This window comes from Strongylocentrotus purpuratus, unplaced genomic scaffold (genome assembly GCF_000002235.5).
Source record: "Strongylocentrotus purpuratus isolate Spur 01 unplaced genomic scaffold, Spur_5.0 spur5_scaffold_19, whole genome shotgun sequence".
Lineage (NCBI taxonomy): Eukaryota > Metazoa > Echinodermata > Echinoidea > Camarodonta > Strongylocentrotidae > Strongylocentrotus > Strongylocentrotus purpuratus.
In genome coordinates, this window is record NW_022145604.1 from 20,931,808 (window position 1) to 20,959,764 (window position 27,957).

General features: G+C 37.5%; 1 protein-coding gene across 1 annotated transcript; it reads left to right on the forward strand.

The window, feature by feature from the left end:
• The first annotated feature begins 3,332 nt into the window (after positions 1 to 3,332).
• On the forward strand, positions 3,333 to 27,957 carry LOC591360 (mediator of RNA polymerase II transcription subunit 16). The gene is made up of 23 exons (XM_030989834.1): positions 3,333 to 3,522; positions 5,305 to 5,460; positions 7,240 to 7,441; positions 7,721 to 7,855; positions 8,746 to 8,848; positions 9,244 to 9,327; positions 11,279 to 11,356; positions 12,106 to 12,201; positions 12,691 to 12,800; positions 15,349 to 15,506; positions 15,738 to 15,805; positions 16,362 to 16,502; positions 17,073 to 17,174; positions 18,048 to 18,159; positions 19,076 to 19,215; positions 20,069 to 20,149; positions 21,286 to 21,389; positions 22,213 to 22,275; positions 22,461 to 22,575; positions 23,099 to 23,200; positions 25,544 to 25,609; positions 26,188 to 26,395; positions 27,454 to 27,957. Exons 1-23 carry the CDS (start codon positions 3,473 to 3,475, stop codon positions 27,584 to 27,586), a joined length of 2,607 nt encoding a protein of 868 aa, XP_030845694.1. The 5' UTR covers positions 3,333 to 3,472; the 3' UTR covers positions 27,587 to 27,957.

Genomic DNA, 27,957 nt, shown 5'->3' on the forward strand with positions numbered 1-27,957 from the left:
CAGAAGCTATTGCGACATGCACTGCCGGGAGATGGTACCCACCACTATCTCGGGCTGTGCATGCAAATATATGCGAACGAACGTTCCATACATACATCATGTGAGGAAACTGAATGTAAACAAGGATTAATATAGAGAACAGTACAACGAATCGTCTTCTTTCTCTAATAATTTAGTGAAACGGCAAAGATTCCGCGCTTTGCGCGGTAGGGGGGCAATTGAATTCAGACTAGGATTAACGAGTTATATTTAAATGAAACGTTAAAGTACACGATACAACGTATCTGCATTCAGACAAGGATTAAGAGTCGGGAATGGCACATCGAATCGTCTTCTTTCTATAATATTATAATGTAACGTCAAAGCTTCCGCGCTACGCGCGGAGGAAGGGGGACTTGATTTACACATTAAGGATTAAGAGTCGAGAATGGTACATCGAATCGCATTCTTTCTGTAATAATCGATTGAAACGTCAGAGCTTCCGCGCTACGCGGATCCATTGATCCATTGCCGAAAATATTTTGGCAACTATCATCCCCCCCAATCACGGATACAAATCGACACCCTTGGAAGAGTGTAAGAGATATAAAGAGAGACCGTCAATGAGATAAAGTGAGAGAGAGGAATAAGTGGAGAGATGAAGTGAGGTAAGGGAAGAAGAAAAGTAAGATTGTACTTATTTTTAAAAAATGATAAGAAAGAATGAAATGAAATTTGTACCAAAATAAAAAAGAAAATCGGTCCATGTGCATTCTATCTATTCTGGGGGGGGGGGGGCAGTGTTTCATAAAGCTGTTCGTAAAGTTACGCATGACTTTACGAATGAATTTTATATGGAAAGCCAAATGGGATGCTAAAATGATTTTCAACTGCATTAACTAAAGGTAAACTGTGCAGATGTAGATTAACATTCTTATTATAACAACAAAATTTAATGCAAAGTATACTCTTTGCCATAATTTAATTGAGGTAATTGGAAATATAGTCACACTTTGATAAATCATCAGGAAAATTTTGGGGTATCCTATCTGGCACTTCACATTCAAGTCGTTCGTAAAGTCATGCGTAACTTTACGAACAGCTTTATGAAAACCCCCCTGTGGTATGTTTTCCCGGATACCAGCTCGGAGGTTGCTTGTAATATTTTTCCACACATCTCTGTTATCTGCCATTCTAGTGCACTCTAGCAGTGTTTTTCCTCGCCAGGTTTTAATGTTCTCCTTTAGTTGGTTCTCGCATTCCCTCTCGGTTTAGGGCCTTCTTCTTTCCCTTCCAATAAATATTTCAAGAAATTCATGAGTATGTTTTGAGGGATGAATACAAAAGTAAGTCAATGCGGATTTAAGTTATCCAAACAATTAAAAAGGCGAATTGAATGATGACAAATTTCAAGACGGCATCAACTTTAAAAATGCTGAGACTTGACTCAAATCCAACTATTCGAAAATACAAGAACTAAATAAATTAAAAGAAAATTTAGACTAGAGCCCCGTCTTGTATAGTTGGAATTTATTCCAAATCAAATGCAAATTTAAAACCGCCATTAAGCGACTCATACCCCATAACGTATGTTTTGACATTCATCCCAAAATGTGAATCACTTAATATGACAATTGACTAATGGTTCTTCCTGGTATCACTGACACTGAATGGTCATAGCAAGATATTATTTACTTTTCATGAAATGAAGAAGAAACAAGACATGTCGTACTGGACAAATTGCACGTAATCGTCACGATCTCTTAGTATGTATTGAGTACATATTCATAGTTTTATACAAAAACATGTATTTATAAATGAACACAAATTAATAAGATTTTTAATTTTTTTTACAACTGATTATACTAATCCTGCCTCCGGGTTAATCTCTATTGTGCCAAGCCCCAAATCCCAGCAGTGCCAAGTTTATAACGAGATAATCGGATTAACGCGATGGTGCTATCAATAGCGCGTGCAAAACACTAGGCACAATCCAATGGGCATGAACAATAACTGCTATTACATATGCGTGCAGACATGCAAGAAGCAAAGGAGCAGTAGCTTGCTGAGGTGTACATGGCATTATAACAATAGCGTGCGCATGCATTCTATACGACAGGCTATGAGAATGAAATTGCGCTAGCCAACTCAATGCCTAAATACACCTCTTGGTTACTTGATTATTACTTGATGACTTGAATTTCATACTAGATTTGTATCGTGATTCAGTATTTTCTTCCGTGATGTTCCGTTATGGAATGTGTTACAAGGAAACTGATTAGTATTTTTTGTGTTTATGATTTTTATCAATAGAAGACTTCAACAAGCCTACAATGTAATAGGGGTTGCGGAACCGTTTCATTTGTAGATACAAATTCGCCAACGATGTCGTGTCTATAGTAATAGGGGCGTCAATCCCATACGTGACATACATGTGTTAGCATCATATTTAAACGTACCTCTTTCCCATAGCAATAAACAACAAGCACTAATGTCCTTTGGCGTACGCAGGATTTTTTCAAAAGGGGGGGGGGGGTGGTTTAAAATTTGATAATCGCGCCGAAAATTTCACAACGACTCAACCAGCCGCTGAATAAGCGGCGGAGGGGGGGGGGGGGGGGTAAGGTCACCCTTTTCTGGTCACCCGTTAGCACAATTTAAAAAAAAATTTTATTCAGGGGGGTGTTCCTCCAAAACACACAAACCCCCCCCCCCCCCCCTGCATACGCGTCTGTATGCGCTAGTATACAAGAACCGAATATTATTATTATCAAAGGAATGAGGAGAAAATCAAACAACGGTTGAACAACCCCAAAACAATACTTCAATTATTGGTATAAGCAGGGCAATGTGAGTTAAAGTCTCACCTCCCTGGTATAAGACTAAAAGGGACATGTGCTTAACAGTAATTCTTTATTCCAGTCCTGCGTTAAGAAATATTAAATGATGAACAGTTTTAAAGGTAGCCAGGATGAGAGTTCCATAGTTGGGAACCTGAAAAAGTATAGACCTTTGGTATAGAAGATATATGGTTATCGTATTTTTCCATCATTCATAGGAATGAATATTCGCATGCATTTTAACTTACTTACTTAAATTATATTTCTTTTCTCTTTCTCTCTTTCTCTCTCTCTCTCTCTCTCTCTCTCTCTCTCTCTTCTCTCTCTATTTGTTTTTATTTAATTGTTTGTTCGCATTACTTATTCTTTCTTCTTTTTCTTTTACCCTCTTCTAAAAAAAATTAGAAAAAAATAATAATTGGCCATTGCATGTTGAATTATTGTCATCCAGATGAGTCGAGCCCAGTAAGTACAAGTCTATGTAAAATTTTGTCAAGCGCCATCTACGTTGGGAGTGTAAGTGGCTACTTTGTTTTCTCTTTCTGAGGAGCTAGAGCTAGGATTAGATGTTTTGTCTGTTTTCTTGAACCTCAAAGCTGGTAAAACCCTGTTGTTTTCCAAAATTTTATGTTAAGACGTCTGAGGCTGAAGAAATGGAGCTCGCATTTGTGGCTGACTGGCCGAAAACTGACGCTAATGTCTGGTAAGTGAATTTGTAGACCTGATGATTGAAGTGACCCATACGTTTAAATTCGTGTCAGTGAATTTGTTCCTGCAAATTCATTTGTGTGAGTTTTGTTTTGTGACTGATTCAGTGATTGTGACTTCTCCTACAATGCATGAAGTCTAACTGTAAACAGGATCGACATCATAAAGACATGCCACTACCACTAAAATACTATGTTCTGGCACACATCCTTCACATTTCCAAAACAATTGCCAAGGTACATTTCAGACGCAAAAGCTGTGGAGAGAGTACAGAAGAGAGCAACAAAGATGATCTCCACAATGAAACACCTACCTTACATAGAGAGACTTAAATGCCTAAACTTGCCATCCCTTGAGTACAGGAGAAGGAGAGGAGACATGATTCAGGTGTACAAGATCATTTATGAGCATGACAGACTCAACCCTGACCACCTCTTCCAACTAGCAGACACACCAACAAGAGGGCATAGTCTCAAGTAGACCGAATTTTTCTGTCTCTTTCGTTCGTTAGCCTCTGATTTGGGTAGGTCGGCTCTCTCTTTAGAGACAGAACAGCCCCATACGCTGTAGTGGCCGCGCGTTTGTACTAAGAAACGTTACACAAAACTTGGCCAAACTTAATCCCTAATTTTGATATTTTACCGGATGCGTATCCGATGCATTTAAAGTCCTAAATTAGCTAAATACTTACCTACTTCGGTTCCACTTACCAACTTGACTGGAATAATCCGTTTAATGGTCCATTTTTAGGAAATTATGGGTCAAGATAGACATCCATGAAGAAAATCTTGCAGCCGAGTCTCATTCTTTCTAGTCTACGCCGAAGGCAAAATGATTATAACGGAAAAACTGTGCATGTCATTACGAACTCGTAGCTCGTGCACAGTTTTTCCGTTATAATCATTTTGCCTTCGGCGTAGACTAGAAAGAATGAGACTCGGCTGCAAGATTTTCTTCATGGATGTCGATCTTGACCCATAATTTCCTAAAAATGGACCATTAAACGGATTATTCCAGTCAAGTTGGTAAGTGGAACCAAAGTAGTTAAGTATTTAGCTAATTTAGGACTTTAAATGCATCGGATACGCATCCGGTAAAATATCAAAATTAGGGATTAAGTTTGGCCAAGTTTTGTGTAACGTTTCTTAGTACAAACGCGCGGCCACTACAGCGTATGGGGCTGTTCTGTCTCTAAAGAGAGAGCCGACCTACCCAAATCAGAGGCTAACGAACGAAAGAGACAGAAAAATTCGGTCTAAGTCTCAAGCTTTCAAAGCCGAGGTGTAGGACAAATGTAAGGAAGAACACATTTAGTCACAGAGTGATTGACGACTGGAACTCTCTGCCTGAAGTAGTCCTGTTATTTCCAGCCGATTCGCCGCTCAAAATCATGTCGAAAAAACTTCAGAAACTGTTGCTGATTTTCTTCCGCGCGTCCTGACGGTCTACCAAAAACATCTGTCAAAAACTTGCTCCCTAGTATGATCTGTTTCGCACTCACAAAAATGTACGAGTTGTTACGTATGTGCACATGGTAAGGTATGGATTTAGCAATGAATTGGGTTCATCGACTTTTCCTAGAGATTCAGCTCATTTTCCGTTCCCTTCCCCTTCCCCTTCCCCTTCCCCTTCCCCTTCTCTTCCCCTCCCCCTTCCCCTCCCTTCCCCTTCCCCTTCCCCTTCCCCTTCCCCTTCCCCTTCCAGTTTCCCTTCTCCATCTCCTCCTTCTCCTTCTCCATCTCCACCTCATCCTCTCAATTTTATTTTATTTTCTTAGCATCAAGAAGCTGATTGATGACTGTGTCCTGAGTTGGTCATGCAGGAACATTGTAGCTTTCACAGCAATCGGCAACCCCAATTCACCAGAAGAGCGAGAGGTTTACAGGCCGACAATTCACATCGTTGACCCTGATAGACCATGGGAAGTTTGCAGGTATGTATCTTAAAAGTTAAAGTACACTGAAAGATAGTTAATGATGAAAATACATGTAGCTATATTTATTAGGCCCTTATATCCACCCTAAAGTAGGGTGTCTGATCGCGCACCCGATGTTGTGTGCTAAAATTCTTCCCATAGAGATTACACGCATCCCTATGCAGTCTACGTGCATTGCGCGACCATGCAAAAAAAGTTAATTTTTTTTTTTCAATTCGGGATTCAAACCTTTATCTGTTGTGATCCTGAAGGTGATAATCAATAAATGAGGTGTCATATGAAAGAGCAGGTGAATTCCAATATTTCCAAAGGGGCGTAGCCCCCGAAATTCTAAAAATATCTTGGTCAAAACAGCAATTTAAACATTGTGTCCTGGCTAACTCTGAGGTTTGTCACTTTTGAGATATGACGCCCCGATCGATAAGTAGTCCCAGTCCTAAGGAACAATTCTATGTGCTTATATTTTCGCTGGCCCCCAGGGATCACAACTGATAACAGTTTAAAAATACCCTTCTCGCTATTTGGTGGATCAGCTAATTAAGAGGCGTGCGCTCCGCTCAGTCCAAACCATGGTTACATCGCGTAACATCTCCGCGCACGAACGAAACCCCAAATTCAATGACACATTATAGTGAATGAAATTATGGTTGGCAATTCGCGTGATAAACCCGGAAGTGAATACACGTTATAGTCAATGGCAATATCGCGGAGTCAACGTGCATTGTCTCCGCGATATTGCCATTGACTACAACGTGTATTCACTTCTGGGTTCTACGGCGCGAATTGCCAACCATACTAGTCAATGGCACATATCGCGGAGACAGCGTGGCTCAAGCTGCAAGTCGCGCATTGGCTTAGCAACATGCGTACTATATGCATACGCTTGCATATCGCGCGATACAGCTGTTTGTCTGAATTTAGCAAAACAACATCACTCTGCGTGGACGTCTTTTTCGTTGATTTTGACCAAAATGATATGAATATACCAGCATTTTGGAGGGGCTGTAACTTTTGATAGAAACATCGGTGAGACTGGAAATTTGAAATGTATTATTCTGATAACATTTTTTATTCAAATATCAAACAAAAATGGTGAAAAACGATCCCAAATTGAAAATTGAAAAATCGTTCAGACACCCTACCTAAAGCAGGGATTTTGAGCATAATGCGCTTCTCATTGTTCTATCCTATAACGCACAGAAAGTGAGTACTCGTAGGACCTTTGTATGTTATGTGCAGCTACTTTTGGCATCTACAATTGCTATTCATCTAGTACTCTCAACACTGCCGCAGAATTTGTTATGAGCCTTCAGGAATGCTTTTGGCTAACCCTGTAAGTTGGGGCTTTGATCGGATCAGACGATCAGAGCAACACCCTCGCACATGTGATCGGTATCGGCAAAAATTATTGACAAAAAAAAAATTGGCAGGTATTTTTTTTTTTTTTTAAGGCAGAAAATGTTCAAGTCTTGGGCTATCAAATGCTTTAAAAAATGCATAGCTGGGATTATTTTGTCATTTGGAGTTCTAGACCATGTTTGTTGATATTTAGTGCCTTTTCATGACTTTGAAATTAATAATATTGGTCTAAGAGAAGAGGCAAAACATGTGGGCTGCATGGAAAGTACATGTATAAGTATTCTGTTAATTCAATGTATTTTGTAGTACTATAACTACTATAGAGCCACAAGGGCATTCACACTGTAAACCATAAAAGTTAACATCCTTTTGGCTATAGACAGACACATACATCCTCTATTACTCATATTTTCATAGCTTTGGTAACCAGCACAATGATGCCATCCAAGCCCTGCAGTGGAATATGGAGGGCACGCAGCTTCTCTCGGCTGATGCCTCAGGGTCAGTGTACCTCTGGCAGATGAGGCATCATCTGATGAATGACTGGATGTGCATCGCTGAGAGCCACCTTCCTGGAGAGCCTGTTGTAGCTATAGCATGGCTGCGCAATGGCATGAAGGTTGGTACCCGCCTCAGAATTAAAACTTAATTTATTTCTCAGTTTCAATTTAATTTTCATTCAGAGGGAACCATTTATTAAATGATATTTTGTCCTCAATATTGTGAATTCCATGCAGGTATTCTCATCAAATTCAAATAATACATAGATCTTGGAAAAGGTCACCCGTAAATTCCTGGTAAAGTTTGTATTTATTGTTGTTGTTGATTTTGTCCATAATAGCTGTAGTTTTTTTTAAAACTCACACTATCACCCCTGTATCATTCTTCTTCCATACAGATCACCTACAATGTTGATAATATCGATACCCCCAACATGCTGGATAAGTTCTCTAGGACGCGCTTCACTCCAAGTCTAGCAGAGTTTTGTATGAGGCCAACACAAGGCTGGGTACTCGTCACTGGAACTGGACTGGTAAAAAGCATCCTCTTATAAAACCATTTATATATTTATTTCATATATTCATGATTTATTTTTCTTATTGTCTGTAAGAATAAAAAAGTCCTTCCGTTTACATTGTATATGCATCATACATATTGGGAAATCATGTATAAAAAAAGACATAAATGATATAATAATCATAATAATAGTGAACATTTATAATGCGCCATGTTTGTCAAAAATGACACTATAATGCAAACAATGAATTTCGTATTACCGGTATTTAAGTTGTTCGTCGATAACAGAGAAATAATTATTCAGTCTTGATGGGTTATTAAAAGAAATGTTGAGCTGATTCAGTATTTAACAACTTTACATCTGTTTCTCAAATTGTATGACAGTCATGTTTACCATAGTTGTTTATGATGACATGTACATGTTTATGGACATGAAATATTTTCTTCTCGGCCTGAAGTGAATGGGATCTATTAATGCTCAAACTGCTATGTCCTTGCCCACACATTCATGTAGAAATGTCATGTACACCCTACTTGTCTATGGACAGTGGTATACAATGCTTTGCCAAGATCTTGTAAACTTGCCAGAGTTCGCTATGTATATGTATTTACTAGTTTGCTATAGATTACAGTATGCAGATTGCAGAGAGTGTCGCACACAAGACAAGACTGATTCTATCTGTCTAAACTCCATTCATCCGCCTTTTGTTTTGGCCTTTCATTACATTAGTTTGGGAGATTTTACATTTGGTGTTCTTTCTAGTTTTTATACCCCAAAACTGAGCGCCTTGGGGATTATTCGCAGGCAACAGGCATGTTACTCTTTGGTACATTTGATGGTTATTGCATGATCCTTCATCATTTTGTATTCTCAGTGTTCATGTTTTTGTTTCTTTGTTGGTAAAGGTGTCTGTAACAGTTCTTAAAGATGGGAAAACCACCGTCGTGACAGAGAGACTTGGAAATTCAAGAAATCATATTGCCTTAGCTGATATTGCTTTCACAAGCAGTGAGTATTGTTTCTCATGATTAAATTAATGTTTTTAAAGTTTTCTTTTAAGTTACTAAGATATTGTATCACATGGAAAACAAAAAATGTGAGAAAGTTCAGAGAGTGAAAAGAAAATGATGCCTAGTGCTCAGAATATACAATCAAAACAAAAGCACTAATATTTGTATTAATTATGTTGTATTTGTGCTGTTACCCTTCTTCTTCAACTTCTACTCAATATATCATTAATCAAATTTATCATCCTCACCATTATTACTTAGAAAACTGTCAATATCTACAACAAATTACACAAACAGGATTTTAAGTATGGATAAGAATAAAATGGAGAATAATATATCACTCTATTTTTTAATTTTTAAAAAAAATCTTATTTATGCTGTTGATTTTTTCAGCTGGTCACATTCTCATAGCTACATCGGATGGAGGTACAAGATGTCCACTTCAGTGCTTCAAAGTAATGCCTGATTGGAAGGATGGTTAGTATACAATTATAAAATGATGTTTTATAACATGATTTTACTAATTACCGGTCATTAGTATTTGCTAATGACTGGTCATTACTAAAATTATGTGTTAGGCAAAATAAATGCCTGCTCACATGTACGCTCTCAACCAATCATTTGATTAGGATCTTATGAATACAAATAATACACAGCAGTGAGGGCATTAGTAAGAATTACCCAAACAAGCTATCTTTGGAACAGTCTAACATGCCCAAGGTGATAGCCGAGGGTGTTTGGACTGTTTCGAAAGGAGTGTGGGTAATTTTACTAATGCCCGAACAAAATGATGTGTATAATTTGTTTTATAACAAAATTGTACTAATGACCGGTCATAAATGCCTGGTCACATGTACGCTCTCAACCAATCATTTGATTAGGATCCGCTTCATCATCTTATAAAGCATATTAACACTTGAATTGATTGTTCATATTCAGTACCATGTCTTGTTTGGGGATATATATACAAGTAGAACTTGCTTTTTGCTTAACATGTTTGAAACTGTTGTGAGCAAAATGAATACTTGCATTTTAGTTAACAAAATTGCTCTAAAATGTCATCATTCACGTTCAGGTTAGCTCAGAGCCCATAACAAAAAGCTTAGGAATTTATGTTTGATTGAATTTTGCAATTGGTTGCAAAAATCAGTTGTACAGTCAATTGGTAAGCTTTGTGTTTAAAATACAGGGTCCAGGGCAGACAAAGCTGACAAGATTCCTAAAAAGTTGGATCGGTGCGTGACATAATTTTTTTCTCCTATTAGCAAAGTATTGTTAACAATTTGAAAGATTTTTGTAGCTTTGAATTTGTAAAGTGCTCTTTATATTTTTTTTGATTGATTGAGAGAGCATATAGCTCTCATTTATTTCTTCCAATATGTACAATTAAAAATCAAACAAGTTTACAGTATGTCATGCATAATTTCATGTTTACATCAAAACAGAGTAATACATACATAAGAGCTAGTAATACAAATAAATGAAAGAAAAGGGTGTCCCGAAAAAAGCCTCAAGGGCTTGTAAGGAGGGGATCACCAGAGAAAAAAACAACAAAAAACAACAAACAAACAAACAAAAAAGAATAGTTGTTTACAAATGAATCATGAATAATGCTAACGACAGCCGGATGGGTGTGGTCGTTGCGACGCCACACTCCAGCACTCTACAAAGCTGAGTAGCAAGGTAAATTTACATTATTTAATTTGATCATTTAGAGAGAAGGAATCTTTTAATTCGTTTTTTAAAGAGTGCATTGAATTGTGTGTGTTGAATGTCAGAAGGCAAGGAATTCCAGATAATGGGGCCAAGGTAACGAACTGAGTTTGAAAGTATATTAGTTTCTGTTTTCCAGAGATGGAATTTGGCTGACTGTCGAGTAGAGTTAGCATGGACATTTTCGTTTAAACAAAACATTTGAATAAGATAAGGAGGGAGGCGTTTCGTAAAAATCTTGTGCATCAAAGAAGCAATCAATAATTTGTTTGAGTCATACACATGTAATGTTGAAAAACGGCGGAATAAAGGTAAAGAAGGGGCTAGATAATGAGCATTGGCACAAATTCGAAGTGCTCTTTTTTTTAAGATGATGTATTCATGATAATTTAGATGCATGTAATGAAGCCCATACCACATTGCAATACATAACATGAGGTAGAATAAAAGTATTATACATGGTAAATAGCAGTTTAGGTCATAATATACATTTCACATTATTCATTATCCCAGTAATTTTTTATATCTTACTACAAGTTACATTAATGTGAGAGTCCCATGTTAAAAATTTATCTAATTTGACAGTTGTGTGATTACCAAGAGGGTGGAAATTTCATTGGTTTATATCCTTGTCATGATAGATTTATCCTTTATATTATATTTTATTTTAGATGTGCTCATCCTCGTTTATTTTTCATTATTTTGTTTTATGCAGATAAACTCCATGTGTCAACAGAATACTTGCCATCTCTGTACATGCAGTGCCTCTGTGAGATCACCAGTAGAGATAAATGTAAGTAAACAAGATGGCAAGTGAGGAAAAAAATACCTCTTCTCACCTTCAAATGCACCCATGGTCTGGCTCCTCCTTACTATCTAAGCTCATAGCTATCAGGCAACCATCCTGGTTCTCCCTCTCACTCCTCTCGAGGCATCACGCTGAACCATCCATCTCCCAAGATGCTACCCACACTTAGTGACAGAGTATTCACAACTGCTGCTCCCAAACTGTGGAATAACCTACCCAAATATCTATGCAATCAGCAATCTCTCAATACCTTTACAAAATATATCAGAACTCACCTCTTCTGATAATAACATTATTTTAGAGCGCATTTGAAAATGTATATGGAAATGCGCTATATAAATATTTATTATTATTATTCTGTTGTGAATAAGATCACTTGTCTATGAAGGTTGATTCATGTTATGAAGATAAAATTCAATCACAAAAATATAGAATTAAAAATAATTCACATGATGATTCTGGTATTGATAATTAAAAGATGTTCAATAAATGATAGGGATAGGACTATTTAATAACTATTATGAACCCAGTGCACCATTTCCACTCCTGTATTTTATTCTGTAAAGCATCGTCCCCCCCCCCCCCCCCCAATCTGGGTAGTGCCGTGGTACACAACATTTTTATATCGGCTGTCCCATATGTTTTGTCTATACACTTGGTCTGAAAATTCACTTCCTCATTCAGGGAAAGTTTTGTTAATTGACTTTGTCTCTTTTTTTTTTCTTCAAATGCAGATCCTTCTATAACATCAGTGCAATTTATCAACAAGGAATGCACAGAACAACAGCTTAGATCAGCTCCTACAGAACAACTCCTGGTTTGTGCTTCAGGTAATTTATTGTTTGTCCATTCTATATGTTGCACCGCCTCACACTTTCTCTCTCTTTCCTTCTCTTTCTCTCTCTATCTTTCTCTTTGTTTGTTTTTTCTTCTCTTTAATAATAATAAATTACATTTATAAAGCGCTTAATACAATGTTTCTAAGCGCTTATATTCTCTCTCTTTCGCTCCCTCTCTCTCTCTCTCTCTCCCCTATCTCTCTCCTTCTCTCCCCACTCTCCATCCCAGTCTCATATTTGTCCATTTTAATCTCACACTGTTACTTCTCCTTGCATCCTTGCACCGTCTTACTCATATTCTCTCCTACTACACCTTTTCTATCTCTTTCTCTCAAACTACTACATGTATTTCTTTCTCTATATCTGTCTGTCAGTCATACTCTTGGACTGATATTTTCCAAACATTCCATGTGATTGACTATATGAACTTGTGTAGTATTTACCATAACAAGTTTCTTTGCTCATTTGTATACTTTGTAGGTTCTATGGGTTCATGTATAGAATGCTGGACATTGAAGAAAGAGGCCATCCCCCTACACAAACTATTCCAAGCGGGCTCGCCCCATCACAGAGATCAACCAACTACGCTGGTATGTAGGGATGTAAGACACATTCACTGGTGTCAATCACTATTCAGTTCATTTTTTCAAAACTAACAGATTTCCAAACTTCAAACCCCCAAACCAAACACTAAACCTATAAAAGCCTAACCCTTAAAGGGATCCGGTAACTTTGTCTTAGATCCTTTAAAAAAATCCTTGATTTAGCTCATGCTGCAATGATAATTATAAACCTTTAGGTCAGTCAGGAACCCCATGAATTTTACAAGCCAATCGCCTGTCTGATTATCAAGATATTTATGATTGAAAATCGAAATCAAATTTTGCGATTGCCAAACGGTTTTCATAACACTACAGTCTATTGAGGAAAACGAATATGGTATAACCGGTCACTCAAAGGTTTTTACTTTTTTGAGGCACTTCTTTAGGGCTAACATAAGAAAAAGAGGATCATGGGGGACCGATGGTCACCGATTAGGCATTGTTTGTTATATAGAGAGTGCAAGTAGCTACAAGTACTGCAGTGGGCCTTTAATCTACACTTGATACTCTCCACCCAGGTGTAAAAATGGGTACCTGGTAGGATGCGACCGTCATTGTTGGTTAAACAGTTTTTGAGTGTCAAGTAACGCCTGGCTGGAATGCTTCCCAGGGAGTGGAGATTGTGCACACATTGTGTGCAGGCAAGCACTGAATCCAATGACATGAGTAATAGTATGTCTGTAAAGCGCTTAGAGACGTCTGAGATGTATTAAGTGCTATAAAAGCTGAATATTATTATTATTATTAATGCAGGGTTCCCACAGAAGTTTGAGAACCAATTTGAGATGTGGCATTCAAACGACGTACAAATACCACTCAGTGATATATATTATTCATGTTTGTGAATGCCTCCACATTGTATAACCCAAAAGAGACAAGTTCATTTTGTGGGCTGTACATGTAATGTTGGCATGCCGTAATGTTCATTGTATACTACCTATGGGCTTTAGCCATCTTCCTTTTTAAACATTATTGTTAATTTCCCACAATTATCATGTTGCCATGTTAAGAGGTCCACATATGGTGGTTTGACATATGCTCCTCCGATACTTGCTCCTGGACATAATTTGTCCAAAAAAATGGATTAGGGTTAGGGTTAGACTTTTGAGTTCAAGATAATGTCGAAGTTAAAGGGATTGATTAACAATGTTAAATCTGAGATTGGTGGTGGTGGTTGTTGTTATTTTATCAAACTGCTAAGAAAGCATAAATGCTTGTAAGTAAGAAACCAGACGGCCGACGGCTTTAGGTCCTCTCCGAGGGACCTGGTAATGAGGATTAATGCCTTACCAAAGGGCAATAGCGCATTGCCTTGGTTTTGAACCCAGATCACCGGATTACGAGACCACTGCTCTACCGACTTGGGGGGGGGGGCCTGGAAGGCCCCCCCTCGACATTTTTGGAGATCGCGCCGCAACCGCTTGGAATTTTGAATTGTCGTTTCATGACTTTTTTCCCTCAAGTCTTTCGAACATTTTGATACCATTTTCATCAAAATCGGATATACCTGTAAGGTGTTACATAACAATAAGTATGCGCATGTCATCAAAAAAGTGCTATAATTGCATATATTCATGTACAAGCAGAAATGTGAAGATATGAATTGATATTAAATTGCTTTAATGTTTTTCAGAGTAACTTGATGTATTCCAGAACAAAAGAATACATTAGAAATAAAATAATAGATATAGTAAGAAATAAAAACAATAAAATATGTAATAAAATAAATAGTTGAAAATCACATCAAATTTGCATAAATTATCATTATTAATTACATCAAATAACTACTTTGTGTTAGAAAAGAAGTTTCATATGAATAATGAGTTTCAACAATCAAAAAGTGGAGTCTGACAACTTTTGTAATGATTCTAGTTCCCTAAATATAGTTCCAGATTTGATATTCATGAATGCGTAATTTGCGTATTCATAATTTATGCAAATTAACCTATGCATTTTCAAATATCATAAAAATAATGAAACCTCATGAATTTGAGATGAAGGAAACATTTATTCAATACATTTTCAAGATTCTTCACAAGTCTACGGACAAATATGTAGAGTTTTCTGTAAAATGCATAAAATTAGCATTTTGCATAATTAATTAGGCTATAACGACAAAAATTTGCATATTAGGAAAAAACTAATTTTACCATCTTGTTCCTTACGTAAATATCTACAAATATGCAAATTTTCGTGTTCATCGGACATTCAACGAACGAGATCATAGGGGGGGGGGGGGGCTCCCAGCCCCCCCCCCCCCCCCCCCCCAGTCAGAGGGTGCTCAAAATAGCCCAGTACAGTAAGGGATAACTGAGAGCTGAGTTGATGAGATAACCACCTGTCCAGTGACCTTGTAGGGCAGTCTAATCCCTCCTGTAAACTAGTACAGATAAGCTTTAATATCTTGCCAAAGGATATTAGCGCCTTGTTGAGATTTGAACCCTTGGTCTTCGCATCTCCAGTCAAGCACCTTAAACCACTCGACCACAAAATTGTTTGACGGTATTGTCCGTTGCATTTTTTGTTTTTGATGCAGAAGTGGGTGTTCAGTTCAACCTACACTGATGCTTCCATCATCACATCAATCGCTCTTCCGAAGCTCCCCCTCAAGCTGTCCATGAACTCACTCTACACTGGTCCCGGTATGGCAGTCGCTGTAGCAAACCAAGAAGGCACCATCAAACTCTTGCACAGGTAAACATAGAGCCCTTGAGGAAGGCCCCAGGGGCCAGGTGAATTACTGAATTATCAATGAGGCACTTTTGTCTAGATAATCTCATTTAAAATCCATTGTAAAATTTCTCTACTCTGCTATTGAATTTCTATTAAAAAAAAAGGTGTGATGTGTATTTTTTCCAGAGTGCTCTTAAAGAGCTTTGCATTGGTAAATCCCTTCTAAATATGATTTTTATTTCACTGTTTTAGGTCATCTCTGAAGGCCTGTGCAGCGCTCCGATACGAAGGTGTCATCAATTCGGACCCAGGTCCTCCAGGTCAGTTGTTTTGGTTATCGTTGCTTGTGTTTGTTATTGTTGTTTGTTGTTTGTTGTTTGTTTTTTGTTTGTGTTTGTTTGTTTGTTGTTATTTTTAAATCTAGACTGTAAGAGGGAGAGTCCACAAAATATGATTTGTGGTACATGTTTGTAAATTTGTTGGCGCCATATAAAGGATAACTGGTAACTATGATGTTTGTATAGAAAGGGAATGAAAAGTTATGGAAGGCTACATGAGCGCTGTACAAGAACCCACTATTATTATTATTATTATTAAAGACTGCCATTAAAAGGGAGTCCAAAAACTCAGTCTTGATAGGCAGGTTTTCATTATATACAGGTTGACTTGTTATACATGAACATCTATATTACAGCGAGAAAAGCGGTTCAAGGGAAACAAAAAGTATTTGAATTCACTGCTGGGCATTCTGTGCAGTTTGGTGCAAGAGCAGGTTTGACTGCATTATATTTTGATGTTGTTTTGTTATTAAATACTTTTCATGTTATGCATTTATTGTTTTCAAATAATGTTTTCCTCATCTGCTTATATTAACAGCCAAGAGGCCGAACTTCAATGGCAAGCATCTTGTGTCTATGGAGATGTCCGCCACCTGTTGTAGTATGGTAGCTATAGACCGTACAGGAACTCTTTGTATGTTCAAGATTGAACCAACACTAGGCCAAGGCTTAGACCAAGGTTAGTTCTTGGCCCTATCTTATGAAGACATGTGATTCATCCAAATTATTAAGTCCTCCAATCAATCGCAAGTTTGCAATCTCTTATCTCTTATATACATAGTTGCAATTAATATCAATCACAAATAAGTTGCAATTAATATCAATCACAAATAAGTTGCAATTAATATCAATCACAAATAAGTTGCAATTAATATCAATCACAAATAAATTGCAATTAATATCAACTCTTTAAAAGACCGGGCCCTGATATGGTAGCTATAGACTGTACAGCAACATTCTGCATGTTCAAGATTGAACCCACCCTGGGCCAGAGAATGTCCCAGCATTAGTGACATAGCTATGTGGAGGGGGCTATATACACCCACAAACATAAAATTATATAGAGAGAGAGACAGAGAGTGAAAAGGAAAGGGGGTGATAAGAAAAGATGATAGGACCCCTACCATATCATCATAACCTCACTCTAAAATGAAAATGTAATTGGAAAAAACTCTATTACACAAGTACAGATACATGCACAACATATTGAATGGTGTACATTGATCCATGTAAACTTTTGTCTTTTCAGTTACAGCTCGTGCGCATACCATTGCACAGGTAGTGCACCTTCTAGAATACTGCCTTGTCACGGGCTATGACTGGTGGGACCTTCTTCTTACAATCACACCAAGTAAGTTGACATTAAAGGTCATATGTCCCATTTGCGGGCCAAAAAATGAAAAGGTTAAACGCCAACAGCATTTGAAAGATAATACTAATTTAGAACTTCCCTCAAAACAAAATGGCTTGAAAATGGCTTTTAGTGGAAAAATAACAACCATTAGTTGTCAAATCGACTTTAGTAATTGCAGTCACCTCAGTAATAGTCTGATTTTCAGACCCTTTTACCAAATGGTTGTAGGTTTTGTGCTGCACAAAAATTGAATCAGTTTAATTTTGGCCAATACAAGTAATGGGTAATTGATGTAGACAAATGCCCATGAACCTGTTACGGCTCATTTTATGTATGTTATTACCAAAGAAAAAAAGATGTCAGTCAGTCACTCAATAGTGTCTGACAGTGAAGTCTAGAAGGTAAACGGTTTCCTTGCATTGTTTGAATACTAGTACACTGCTAATGTTTAAATTTTACAGATAGGACATACATGGCATATTCATCATTCCTGCAAAGTTCTACAGAATTTGATGTTGGCTGCAAAAGGGACTTAGTATCTTTAACCTTTCATCTTTGACCTACATGTACATGAATAATTAATTAGCAAGTAGTGTACTTGATAGAATACTGTCTGCACACTAGCTTTGACTATGGACCCTACTTTAATACACACATGTACAAACACACCAAGTAAGCAGGTATTGAGTTTTTACTGTTATTCAATGGTCTATTACTTATAGTGCACTTATGAAATACTGGTTGAGACTGTTTTAACTGATCTTTGACCTTTAAACCAATACTCATTTTGTATCATTACTAGAATTCTATCTACACCATGCCCTATAAACACATGTAACACTTTTCTTTTCTTTTTACTTGTGTGTGCAGATATGGTAGACACTGTGTTGGATCGCCTCTCAGACTCTGTCAACAGACAATCAAGTTCTACGCAGGAGCTTCTTTTCACCAGACTGGTAGCTGTCAAGGCAAGCCTATACAGGTAAAACACCCCTCATATTGTCCATTTTAAAGGGGATTGGGCTGTTCCCCTGAATCTACATTTGTCTTCTAGGAATGGTATCATTGGTTGTGTAGTGACAGTACAGTTCAGTCTAGAAGACGTCACTGTTGTCTGTGCTACTGATAAACATCATACTCCAACCTATGGACTGTTCCAGACTGTTGCTAATCCACTTCCATCCTAATGTCTTTAATTCTCTCCTTATTTGAAGTGTAGAGGTGTTTATATGGTCTGGGGTGTTTCACAAAGATTCCAAGTCGAACTTAACTCTAAGTTGGACTTAAGTATTATGAAGAGCCATTTGTAGCCTTAAAATCAAATATATTAAAAAGCAAAAATTGAAAGTATTATAGGCTGTTTATAAATTCCACATCAAGAACATGAAATCTCCTTGATAATAGAAAATATGAATGATTTGAATCAAAATTGTATGCCTTGTAAAATAACTTTTACAAAATATTTCATAGATGCTAACGGCCTTCCATAATAAGTCCAACTGATAAGTTCAACTTACGATCTTTGTGAAACACCCCCCAGACCATATAAACACCTTTACACTTCAAATAATGAGAGAATTGAAGGCATTAGGATGGAAGTGGATTAGTGGTTATTCTGTAGGACTTTGAATCAAATGGTTCATGCTTTGAGTACGAGCCATGGTATCTATATATTTTGGCAAGACAGTACTCTATGTTTGCTAATCATAACCCAGTAAATGGGAATCTGGCAGGAATTAATTCCTTGAATGATTTCAGCACTATTGGGCAGCTTGGTTTAAGCCAGGGTAATGACAGCCATATTGGTGCCATGAGTCCATGACCATCACATAGGAAAGATACATGTATGCAGATTTTAGTAATGAAGCTGTAATTGTTATATGTTCTGTTTTGAGCAGGCTTTCTGCCAGCGGCTCCGGCAAAGCTGTGGACTGTTATGGGAAGCTACTTCTTCACTCGACTGCAAACGTCTTCAAGTCTTTACTCAGGGCGAGTGCCATCTCATCACAAGACAAAGGACCGGCTGAGAAACTCAGTAGTAGGTTCCACATTTCAAATTTCCATCCTCTCTTTCATTCTCCTTTTTCCATTTCTATTATAGTAGAGATGGTGCCATATATTGTTGAAGGGTTTTAAGGCTCATATGAGAGGACCTGGGCCTGTTACATAAAACTTCTTATCAATAACAAATGGATGACAAAATTTGCTCTCAGCCAATCAAATGCAATGATTTCAGTAGCTTATATTATTGTATCTTGTTATTGATAACAATTTTTATGAAAGGGGGCCCAGGTTTCAATCTTTGCTCAGTGCTTATATCTTTAGACATTCTGTTTTACTCGCATTTATCCATGTCAACCCGTGTGCATTAATAAGTACATAACTATACTGGGTTTATGCACATACTGTAACCCCAGAAACTTGAAGATCAGTGATAATAATAATAGCGTTGTCTTGGTAAATAAGACTAGTGGGCTATTGTAATCATATGTCAGTACAGGGTGTCTATTATAATTATGTTCTTATCTACTGCTTTCCTTTATGTTACTAAATATTTTTTAAATTTGATGTTTATGATACAGCTACATTAATAGCCATGTCCTAACTATGTTGAAGGTGAGCTCACAATTGAAGCTAATAAGATATTCTTATTATCTTAATTCGGGACTGCACTTCTTGTAGCACAGTACTTGCGCCCTCTATATAGCCAACAATTCCTAAGCGGTAACCGTTGATCCCCCATGATGCCCTTTTTCTTATGTTAATTGAGAGTTGATGAGATAACCACCTGCCAGTGACCATGCAGGGAGGTCTAATCCCCCTGGCCAAACTAGTGCAGATAGGCTTTAACAATCTTTAATAATCCTCTACAATGTTTCCTTTCTTTTCAGCCTTGTGTGCCAACAGCACAGAGACGAACCCAGACACATTGCTGAAGAAGCTGGACAGCAAGGAGTATGTTGTTGAACCAGGTCAGTCTAAATATCACAGTTAATTACTATTTGTTTTAAAGCCCCACTGCACTACTTATACTGTAGCTACTTGCGCCCTCTATATAGCAAACAATGCCTAATCCGTGGCCTTGGTCCCCCATGGTTCCCTTTTTCTTATGTTTATTTAGAGCTGATTTCATGAGATTTCATGCCAGTGACCATGCAGGGAGGTCAAATCCCCCTGCTGTAAGTAGTGTAGTGGGGCTTTAAATCTCATGTTGATGTCAATTTAAGAATTATATCACTAGTAATAGTAATAGTAACCAACTCATGATGCTCACAATGTGGTATAATTGACAAGATTAGCATATCGTGTATTCTGACATTTCAAAAGATTTGTTAATTGCTTTTGTGCAAGATGAATTAGTACATTGGCATAGGGGAATACGCCACCATGGAGAGGGGGGGGGGGATAAAAAAGGGGAAGGGGGTGAAAAGATTATGAAAGGACACCATTCAATACCCTTCCCCTACTTGGAGGCCTTGATAATTCAGATTTCATTCTTACACTAAGACTGCTGACCCCACCCCTTGTAATGCCAGGGGAGTGTTTCACAAAGACTAAGATTGACTTTAAGTTGGATTTAACTATGGCAGGCCGTTCATGCCACCGTTTGCTTTCACAGTTTACTGGCATTGGTCTCTCAAGGGACGTAGCAATCCTGGTCACAAATCTACAGAATTTACCTTTTTTGAAAGTTCATTATTGAAGGAAAAAATATTATCTAAAGATCTTAATTGAGAGACCAATGGTGAGAGTAACCAGTGGCATGAATGGCCTGCTATAGTTACATCCAACTTAACGTCGATCTTAGTCTTTGTGAAACACCCCCCAGTGCTCCTCAATGGCTGGGCCTATGCTACAATGTACATGTTCATGCATGCCACTGTGAGCAACAAACAGAAACCACAGTTACTGTTGCAGTTTTCTGCAGGATATTCCAGGGCTCCATTTCACAAAACTTGTCATCAGTGACCAATGACAGTTTTGTTATAAGCTACTGAAATCCTTGCTACTGATTGGTTATCAACAGATTTGTCACTTATTTTCGGCTCTGAGAAATGGGTCCCAGGTGGTGATTGATGTTATGATGCCATTTGTTTTATCTTTGCAGCTACCTTGCAGTGTCTGCAGCCATTAATCCAGTGGGTAGCTGATTACACCATAGTGAGTCTGGCTGCTGTTCCTCCTCCAGGGAGCCCTACTAACAGACCAGGGGTAAGTTTAAAAACCATCTGATCACAACACATTGTCCAATACAGATGGGTCCCTGCCTTTTTATAGGAATGTTAAAATTCACTATGCATCAGGTTACGAGTCCTACCAATGAACCAGGGGTAATTTTAAACACCCCTCTCTCTCCTTTTAAAAGTCCTATCAACAAACCAGGACTAATATTATTTACTCCCATCAGACCCAAATTACATGTACTTCTACATACAGGCCAGGGGTGTTTACATCCATTCCAATTCTAGGAGCCCTACTATTAAAGTAATTAGTGTTACCTCTAGGTTTTATCACCCTAACTTCATCCAGGGATGTGTATCAATTAACTAGGTGATAATTTTGTTTGTTCCCATGAAACAAAATGAAGTAGATGTAGGCAACATCGGCCACTGTACATCCTAACTGATCTCCTAGCTATTAGGTCAGAATTTGAAGTGCACAATGCTCACAAGTATTTAATTTTGATTTTGCTGAGGCAATTCTTAGTTTACCACATCATGGGGGTGTTTCTCAAAGATCCTTAGTTGGACTTAACAATTATGGAAAGCTGTTAGCATCTTTGAAAATATTTTGTAAAAGTTATTTTGAAAGGCATAACAAATGTTGATTCAAATCATTCATATTTTCTATTATCAAGAAGATTTCATGTTCTTGATGTGGAATTTATGAAAAGTCTAAAATACTTCAATTTTTGATTTTGAATATATATTTTTTTAAGGCTGCAAACGGCTCTCCATATTTTGTAAGTCCAACTTAGAGTTAAATTTGACTTAGGATCTTTTTGAAACACCCCCATGTTTGAATCCTAACTCAGGTGAGCTTGATGCGGGACGTGCCCACCTTGGTGATGTTGAGAGAGCAACGTCGATCTGGCGCTGCTCAGTGGCTGCCGGGCTCACGATCAATTGGGCAAAAAGAATTTCTGTTTCGGTTTAATAAAATTTGGAGTAGACTATTAGGCTATTATTATTATTATTACTTATCATCAGGATGTATGTCTTTTTATTTCACTGAGACTGTTCTTAGTTGAGTTGACCATATCATGTTTGAATCCTAACCCAGGTGAGCTTGATGCGGGACGTGCCCACCTTGGTGATGTTAAGAGAGCTCCTCCTTATCATCAGGATGTGGGGTCGACTACAGAAGAACTGCCTTCCCGTTTTCACCACAACAGCAGGTAACCAAGCAAATATCAAATTTGTTTGCATATTTCAATCTGTTTCACCAATGTAAAGGCAGTTAAAGGTTTGAAGACAGTGTTCAGAACATAACATCAATGACAAAGGCGTTTGAACAATTGACAGTACTGTGTTCATAATCAATAGTGAAGTTAAATTTTGTCAAAGCCAGTGTGATATCACATATACCTGTGTGTTTCATGGAAAAAACAGATAAGAGTATAATTCTGTGTTAATTATATAAAACCTGCTATTCACATTTTGCAGTAGCTTTTATATTAAATTTAGGGAGAATGGATGTTGATTTCTCCTTAACAAAATAATTGAGAATGATACAAAGTGTATACCAACTATCCAAGAAATTGCACATTGAAATGTGAAGTCACTTGTTTATATTATACATGTTTGCATAGTCATGGAAGTACATTTTGTGAACTCCGCAATGCACCAATTTGTTCTGTCTGCTCAAAACCTTTCAATCAAATAATAATTTATTTTCACTTCACAATTTTATATTTCCAGATGACCCAGATGTGCTAATACCAAGCCTCTTTAGACTGGTCTCTCAGATATGGGTACACTACCATGACAAACAACCCACAGAACTTGATGAATCACTCATAGGTAAGCTTTTCTACATTTAGACAAGTGTTCTCACTAGTGCCAAATGAATGTACAGTGTGTAATCTACGACATTTACCTTGTAGCAGCATCTAACATTTACCTTGTTTATGTATACTTGATTATTATTTAATAACTCGGCTTCTCTTTTTCTACTTCCCTTTCGAGCCTAATTTGGGATACTGGTAGATACAGTTTTTTCTGTTCTAACGTAATAATCCTATTATTATTATGAGGAAATATTCTGTTTATGTTATACGCCGTTTGTAATTAATTAAGTTCATGCACTTTTTATTGTAAAATCATTTGTGATTCAGCTCTCGACCTGCGATGATGATTATTGAATAAACACCATTATTAGGTGGTCTGTCGATGACAGATCACCTATTGATTTCGCTAGAATTTTCTTTCTTTATTCTTTCTTTATTTCTTTATTTTTATTTCTTCCGTACACTTTTTTGTGCACACGTTTACTCGAAATCGACATGGTCAATTTCCTTTGAATTTTTGTCAGTCATCAAGCCCTATGATTTCAAGTCTAATTAACTTTTTCAAGTTCATGGGGTCATCGTGACGTCATCCAGGCGCCATTTTGTAAAAATCAGGTCATTATCATATCTCGATAACAAGTCATCAAAAATCAACCATATTTAGTATACATCAACTTCAGGTCGAAGGTCAACGAAAAATGTCAAAAAATTCCGCGCGCGCACCTCGACGCACACGTACGCGCGCATTAAAATTTTAAAATGGTCAAATTCGTTCTAAATTAATTTTGCATACGTTTCAGGCCATTTTAAGCATTTTCAAAATTTGCGCGCGCGTTTCCGCGCGTCCTGGCATTTTCCAACATAGAATCGCCAATTTTTTTCTGTTATCATATTTATTACATTTTTCCAAGCATTTTGATACCTTGTTTACCTTTTTCCGACCAGTAATACTGCAATTAGCGGCTGTCAAAGTTGAACGCACGCGCCGACCTGCGCTATCTGTATCCACAATACATGGGCAAAAACATGCCTATACAAAATTCATTTTAACTCTTCAGAATTGATAGATAACCCCCAATTTCTTTCATATTTAAATAGATTATGAGTTGGAGGTATGATTTCACGTCTCATTTGACCCTCAATTAACTCATGACGTCATCATAATGGCCTCCAAACTCAAAATTTCAATTTGCATATTATGACGTCAGCATATTTCTGGAAAATTGACTGTATCTCTGTAAACAATGATCAATTTTCTTCCAAATTTTGATATGATCTAGCTTAGACAATTCTCTACAAATGCAGTCAACACAATATTTCATTTTGACAAAGGTATCATGGCGTATTTTTGCGATTAAAGGTGGCATGTCAATTTTTCACATTTTGCGTGTATTCTCTATGGGACATGACTTTTTCTCAAAACTGGATTCTACATTCTCGTCTTTCGCGAGCAATATCTCCGTCGTTTTATCTTTATTTACGCTGAGCTTTGAGTATGTTGTAGCTGAGACAATAAGCTATCATAAGTGTGCCCTTTATTTTTCATTCAGATGCCGGGATCATGCTCATATTTCACTTCCAAAGTGGGATTTGAGAATTCCATTTCCTGTTTACGTGTAATCTCTATGGGAAATGTTTTGGTATATCCGTAACGCACTTGACTTCCGACCTCGAGGTCCCTGGTTCGAGTCCGGGCGTCTCCAACAATTTGTTTTCTTCACTTTTTTTTTCTTTTTGACCTTTCACTATACCATCTCCTTTGCTCATTAAAACACGTAGAATCGCTAATAATGTAATAAACAACTATATTTACTTTATTATTACCCTATTATCACTTGATCCAATATTTTTTGCGTGTAATCCTTATGGGAGATGACTTTTTCTCAAATCTGGATTCTACATTCTTGTCTTTTGCGAGCAACATCGCCGTTATTTCGGCTTGATTTTTGTTGATTTTTTAGTATGTTGTAGCTGAGACTATTTAATATCTAAAATATCGTTGCTGTTTTCACGAAGTGACGGTAGTGAAAAAGAATTGCATTCACTTTGCGTTACGATTTTCCTCACTACTGTCACTTCGTGAAAACAAGGACGAAATGTTCTCTCATTTTTTTCAGTCTGATGTCATCATGGTCTGTTGATGATAATCATCAACATCATCATCATCATCATCATCGTCATCACCATTACTATCAAGATCATCATCATCATGATCATCATTGTTTACATGTCTATATAACTTCTCCCTTTCTCAATATAGTAAATATTATAATCTATCATAAGACTTGAAGACAGACCACCTTAATCGTCCTCGTGACGATTTAAATTCTAGTATTTATATATTTTGTTTCTGCAGATGAATGCACCCTCCTACCAAGTCAAGTAGGTGTGCCTCCTTGGGATCTATCCCCTGTCACTGAAGGTAAGCTTTATACTAAGGAGACGCAATGGCTCAGTGGTAGAGCAGTGGTCTCCTAACCGGGAGGTCCCGGGTTAAAAGCCAAGTCGATGCGCCAGTGCCCTTTAGTATTAAAGGCATTAATCCTCATTACAAAGTCCCTCAGAGAGGACTTAAAGCCGCCGGTCCCCTGGTTGCTTATACTTACAAGCATACACATGCTTTCTTAGCAGTTTGATAAGCAATGCCACCTCAGCATGTTTTCTATGTGTGTACTTGATGTTAAGTGCATTATTGTTGTTGTAGTGGTTGTTATTGTTAGGACTATTATCACAGTTGTATTTACTATTATTATAATTGTTGTTATTATTATTAATATTATTACCATTGTTGTGATCATTAATATTTGTATTGTTATTGTGATCATATTTATTTTTATTTTAATTCTCCTTGTTATTATTATGATTATTGTTATTATTTTAATTATGATTTAAATAACTATTATTATCATCATCATGATCATCATCTTTATTTTAATTATCATTATCATTATCATTACTATTACTTTTAATACTTTAATATTCATCACTCGATGAACACAGGTTATACAGGTAAGATTCATGTACGACACGGCCAGTCCTCGTTCCAGTTTGGCACCCTGCCGGGGCGTATGATCAGCATTGCCACCTTCAGCCTCGGTCCAGAGATCTACACTAGATCCCTGACGGACAGGCTCCATCAGAAGTTTGATGTGGTGCGCAAACTCAGTCTTGGTGTCACCCCCCACAAAGAAATCAGAAGATGCTCCAGGTTTGTTCTTGCCATTTTAATTTCCATTCTTGACCATTTCTGTGCTGTGGTTGGCAAGTCTTGACCGCCACCCCCTCCCGAAAGATTATGTTCTACTAAGTACTATGCAGTATACTTGGATTTAAAAACTCTCTTTCTCCTCTTCGAACAAAGAGGGGTGTGAACTCATAACCTTTAAAGCCTGTCCTTACTTGTTTGGCCAGGGGCATTACACCTCCCTGCAAGGTCACTGACAGGTGGTTATCTCATCAAATCAGCTCTCAATTAACATAAGAAAAAGAGGATCATGGGGGACCAACAGGCACCGATTGGGTATTGTTTGCTATATAGAAGGCGCAATTAGCTATAAGTAGTGCAGTGGGGCTTTAACACACAGTTAATGCCCTTCTGACTCTGAACGGACAATTGTTCTTGTCCTGAAGGAGAAACAGGTAGATAGTTTGGGTAGGTTTTTTTCAATAGAAAGTATTTACAGCCAAATGAAACATAGATCGAGACCCCAACTTTGATTCTTTAGAGCTAAATTGTGATAATGTTCAAAGATTTGGGCCTGGTTCAGACATGTTGTGAAAAGCTGTAGCAAAATATAAACCAATTTTCTTTTGTCAATTGATGGTGAATGGGGCTGAAAATGAAGTAGTTATGCCAAGGCCCCCTCTAGGTATTTACATATACTCACATGATTTGTGTGTCATGAAATACATATTTTTAATGTGCACCCTGCTGTTCTATTTTGCTGCAATGGTTTTATTTAGGCACTTAACAATGTAATTTCTGAACCAGGCTTATGTCACACGCTTGACCCTAATCATGAAGTCTCAAAGTGGAAATCTCCACTTTTGTAATTCATGTACATAGTGTTTTTCACAAAAGTGAGACAGTACGTGTAATTCTTGTTGACCATCTTATGTAATCTTCATTTAGAGGTTGAAAGTACATGTAGGTGGTAATTAAGCTATTGAAACTCCTCGGTAAGGTAGCTTATCAAAATCTTTTTGTGCCATTACATTTCGCTAGGCTACATGTACCTAACCAATACTCCATCTGCTCTCCTACAGGTGCTCTTGTATCTCCTTGATGCCTCCTGTAACCCAGCAATCATCCACTGTCCGCGTGGTGTGGGAGAAACGCTGGGAGAGGAACTGTTTATGTGGTGGCCTGTGGCGGACAGTGACCGTCCATCCTGCGTAATGTTGGTTTATTCATCTTCATTCATGAAAATATATATAATGTGATGATAAAGATGTACGATAAAACCAAGGACTGAAATTTAAATTGCATCAGATGCATTTGAAAATACACAATAACAAAACGATGAGATAACATTATAACATCAGTTTTTTTTTCTCGCCTGCATAGCACAAGCCAGACATACATGTAGACGCTGCTTTTTTGGTGCCGGCGGCGGTGTCGTCTGTAAATATAAGTTCTTATTCAATGAAACTTAGACTAAAGACATAAAGTGTCCCCTATCATGTGAGTAGAATTTCAGGTTGCAAAGTCAAAGTTCAAGGTCATTTCAGGTCAACAAACTTAGACTACAGTATGTTGTGGCATCAACA

What these genes read in the sequence shown, in the direction of transcription:
- LOC591360 (XM_030989834.1), top strand. Translation starts at nt 3,473, where the DNA reads ATGGAGCTCGCATTTGTGGCTGACTGGCCGAAAACTGACGCTAATGTC. An exon ending in GATCACCAGTAGAGATAAAT is followed by an intron (nt 11,357 to 12,105) that starts GTAAGTAAACAA and finishes CTTCAAATGCAG; the next exon opens with ATCCTTCTATAACATCAGTG. An exon ending in CGTTTTCACCACAACAGCAG is followed by an intron (nt 22,576 to 23,098) that starts GTAACCAAGCAA and finishes TTATATTTCCAG; the next exon opens with ATGACCCAGATGTGCTAATA.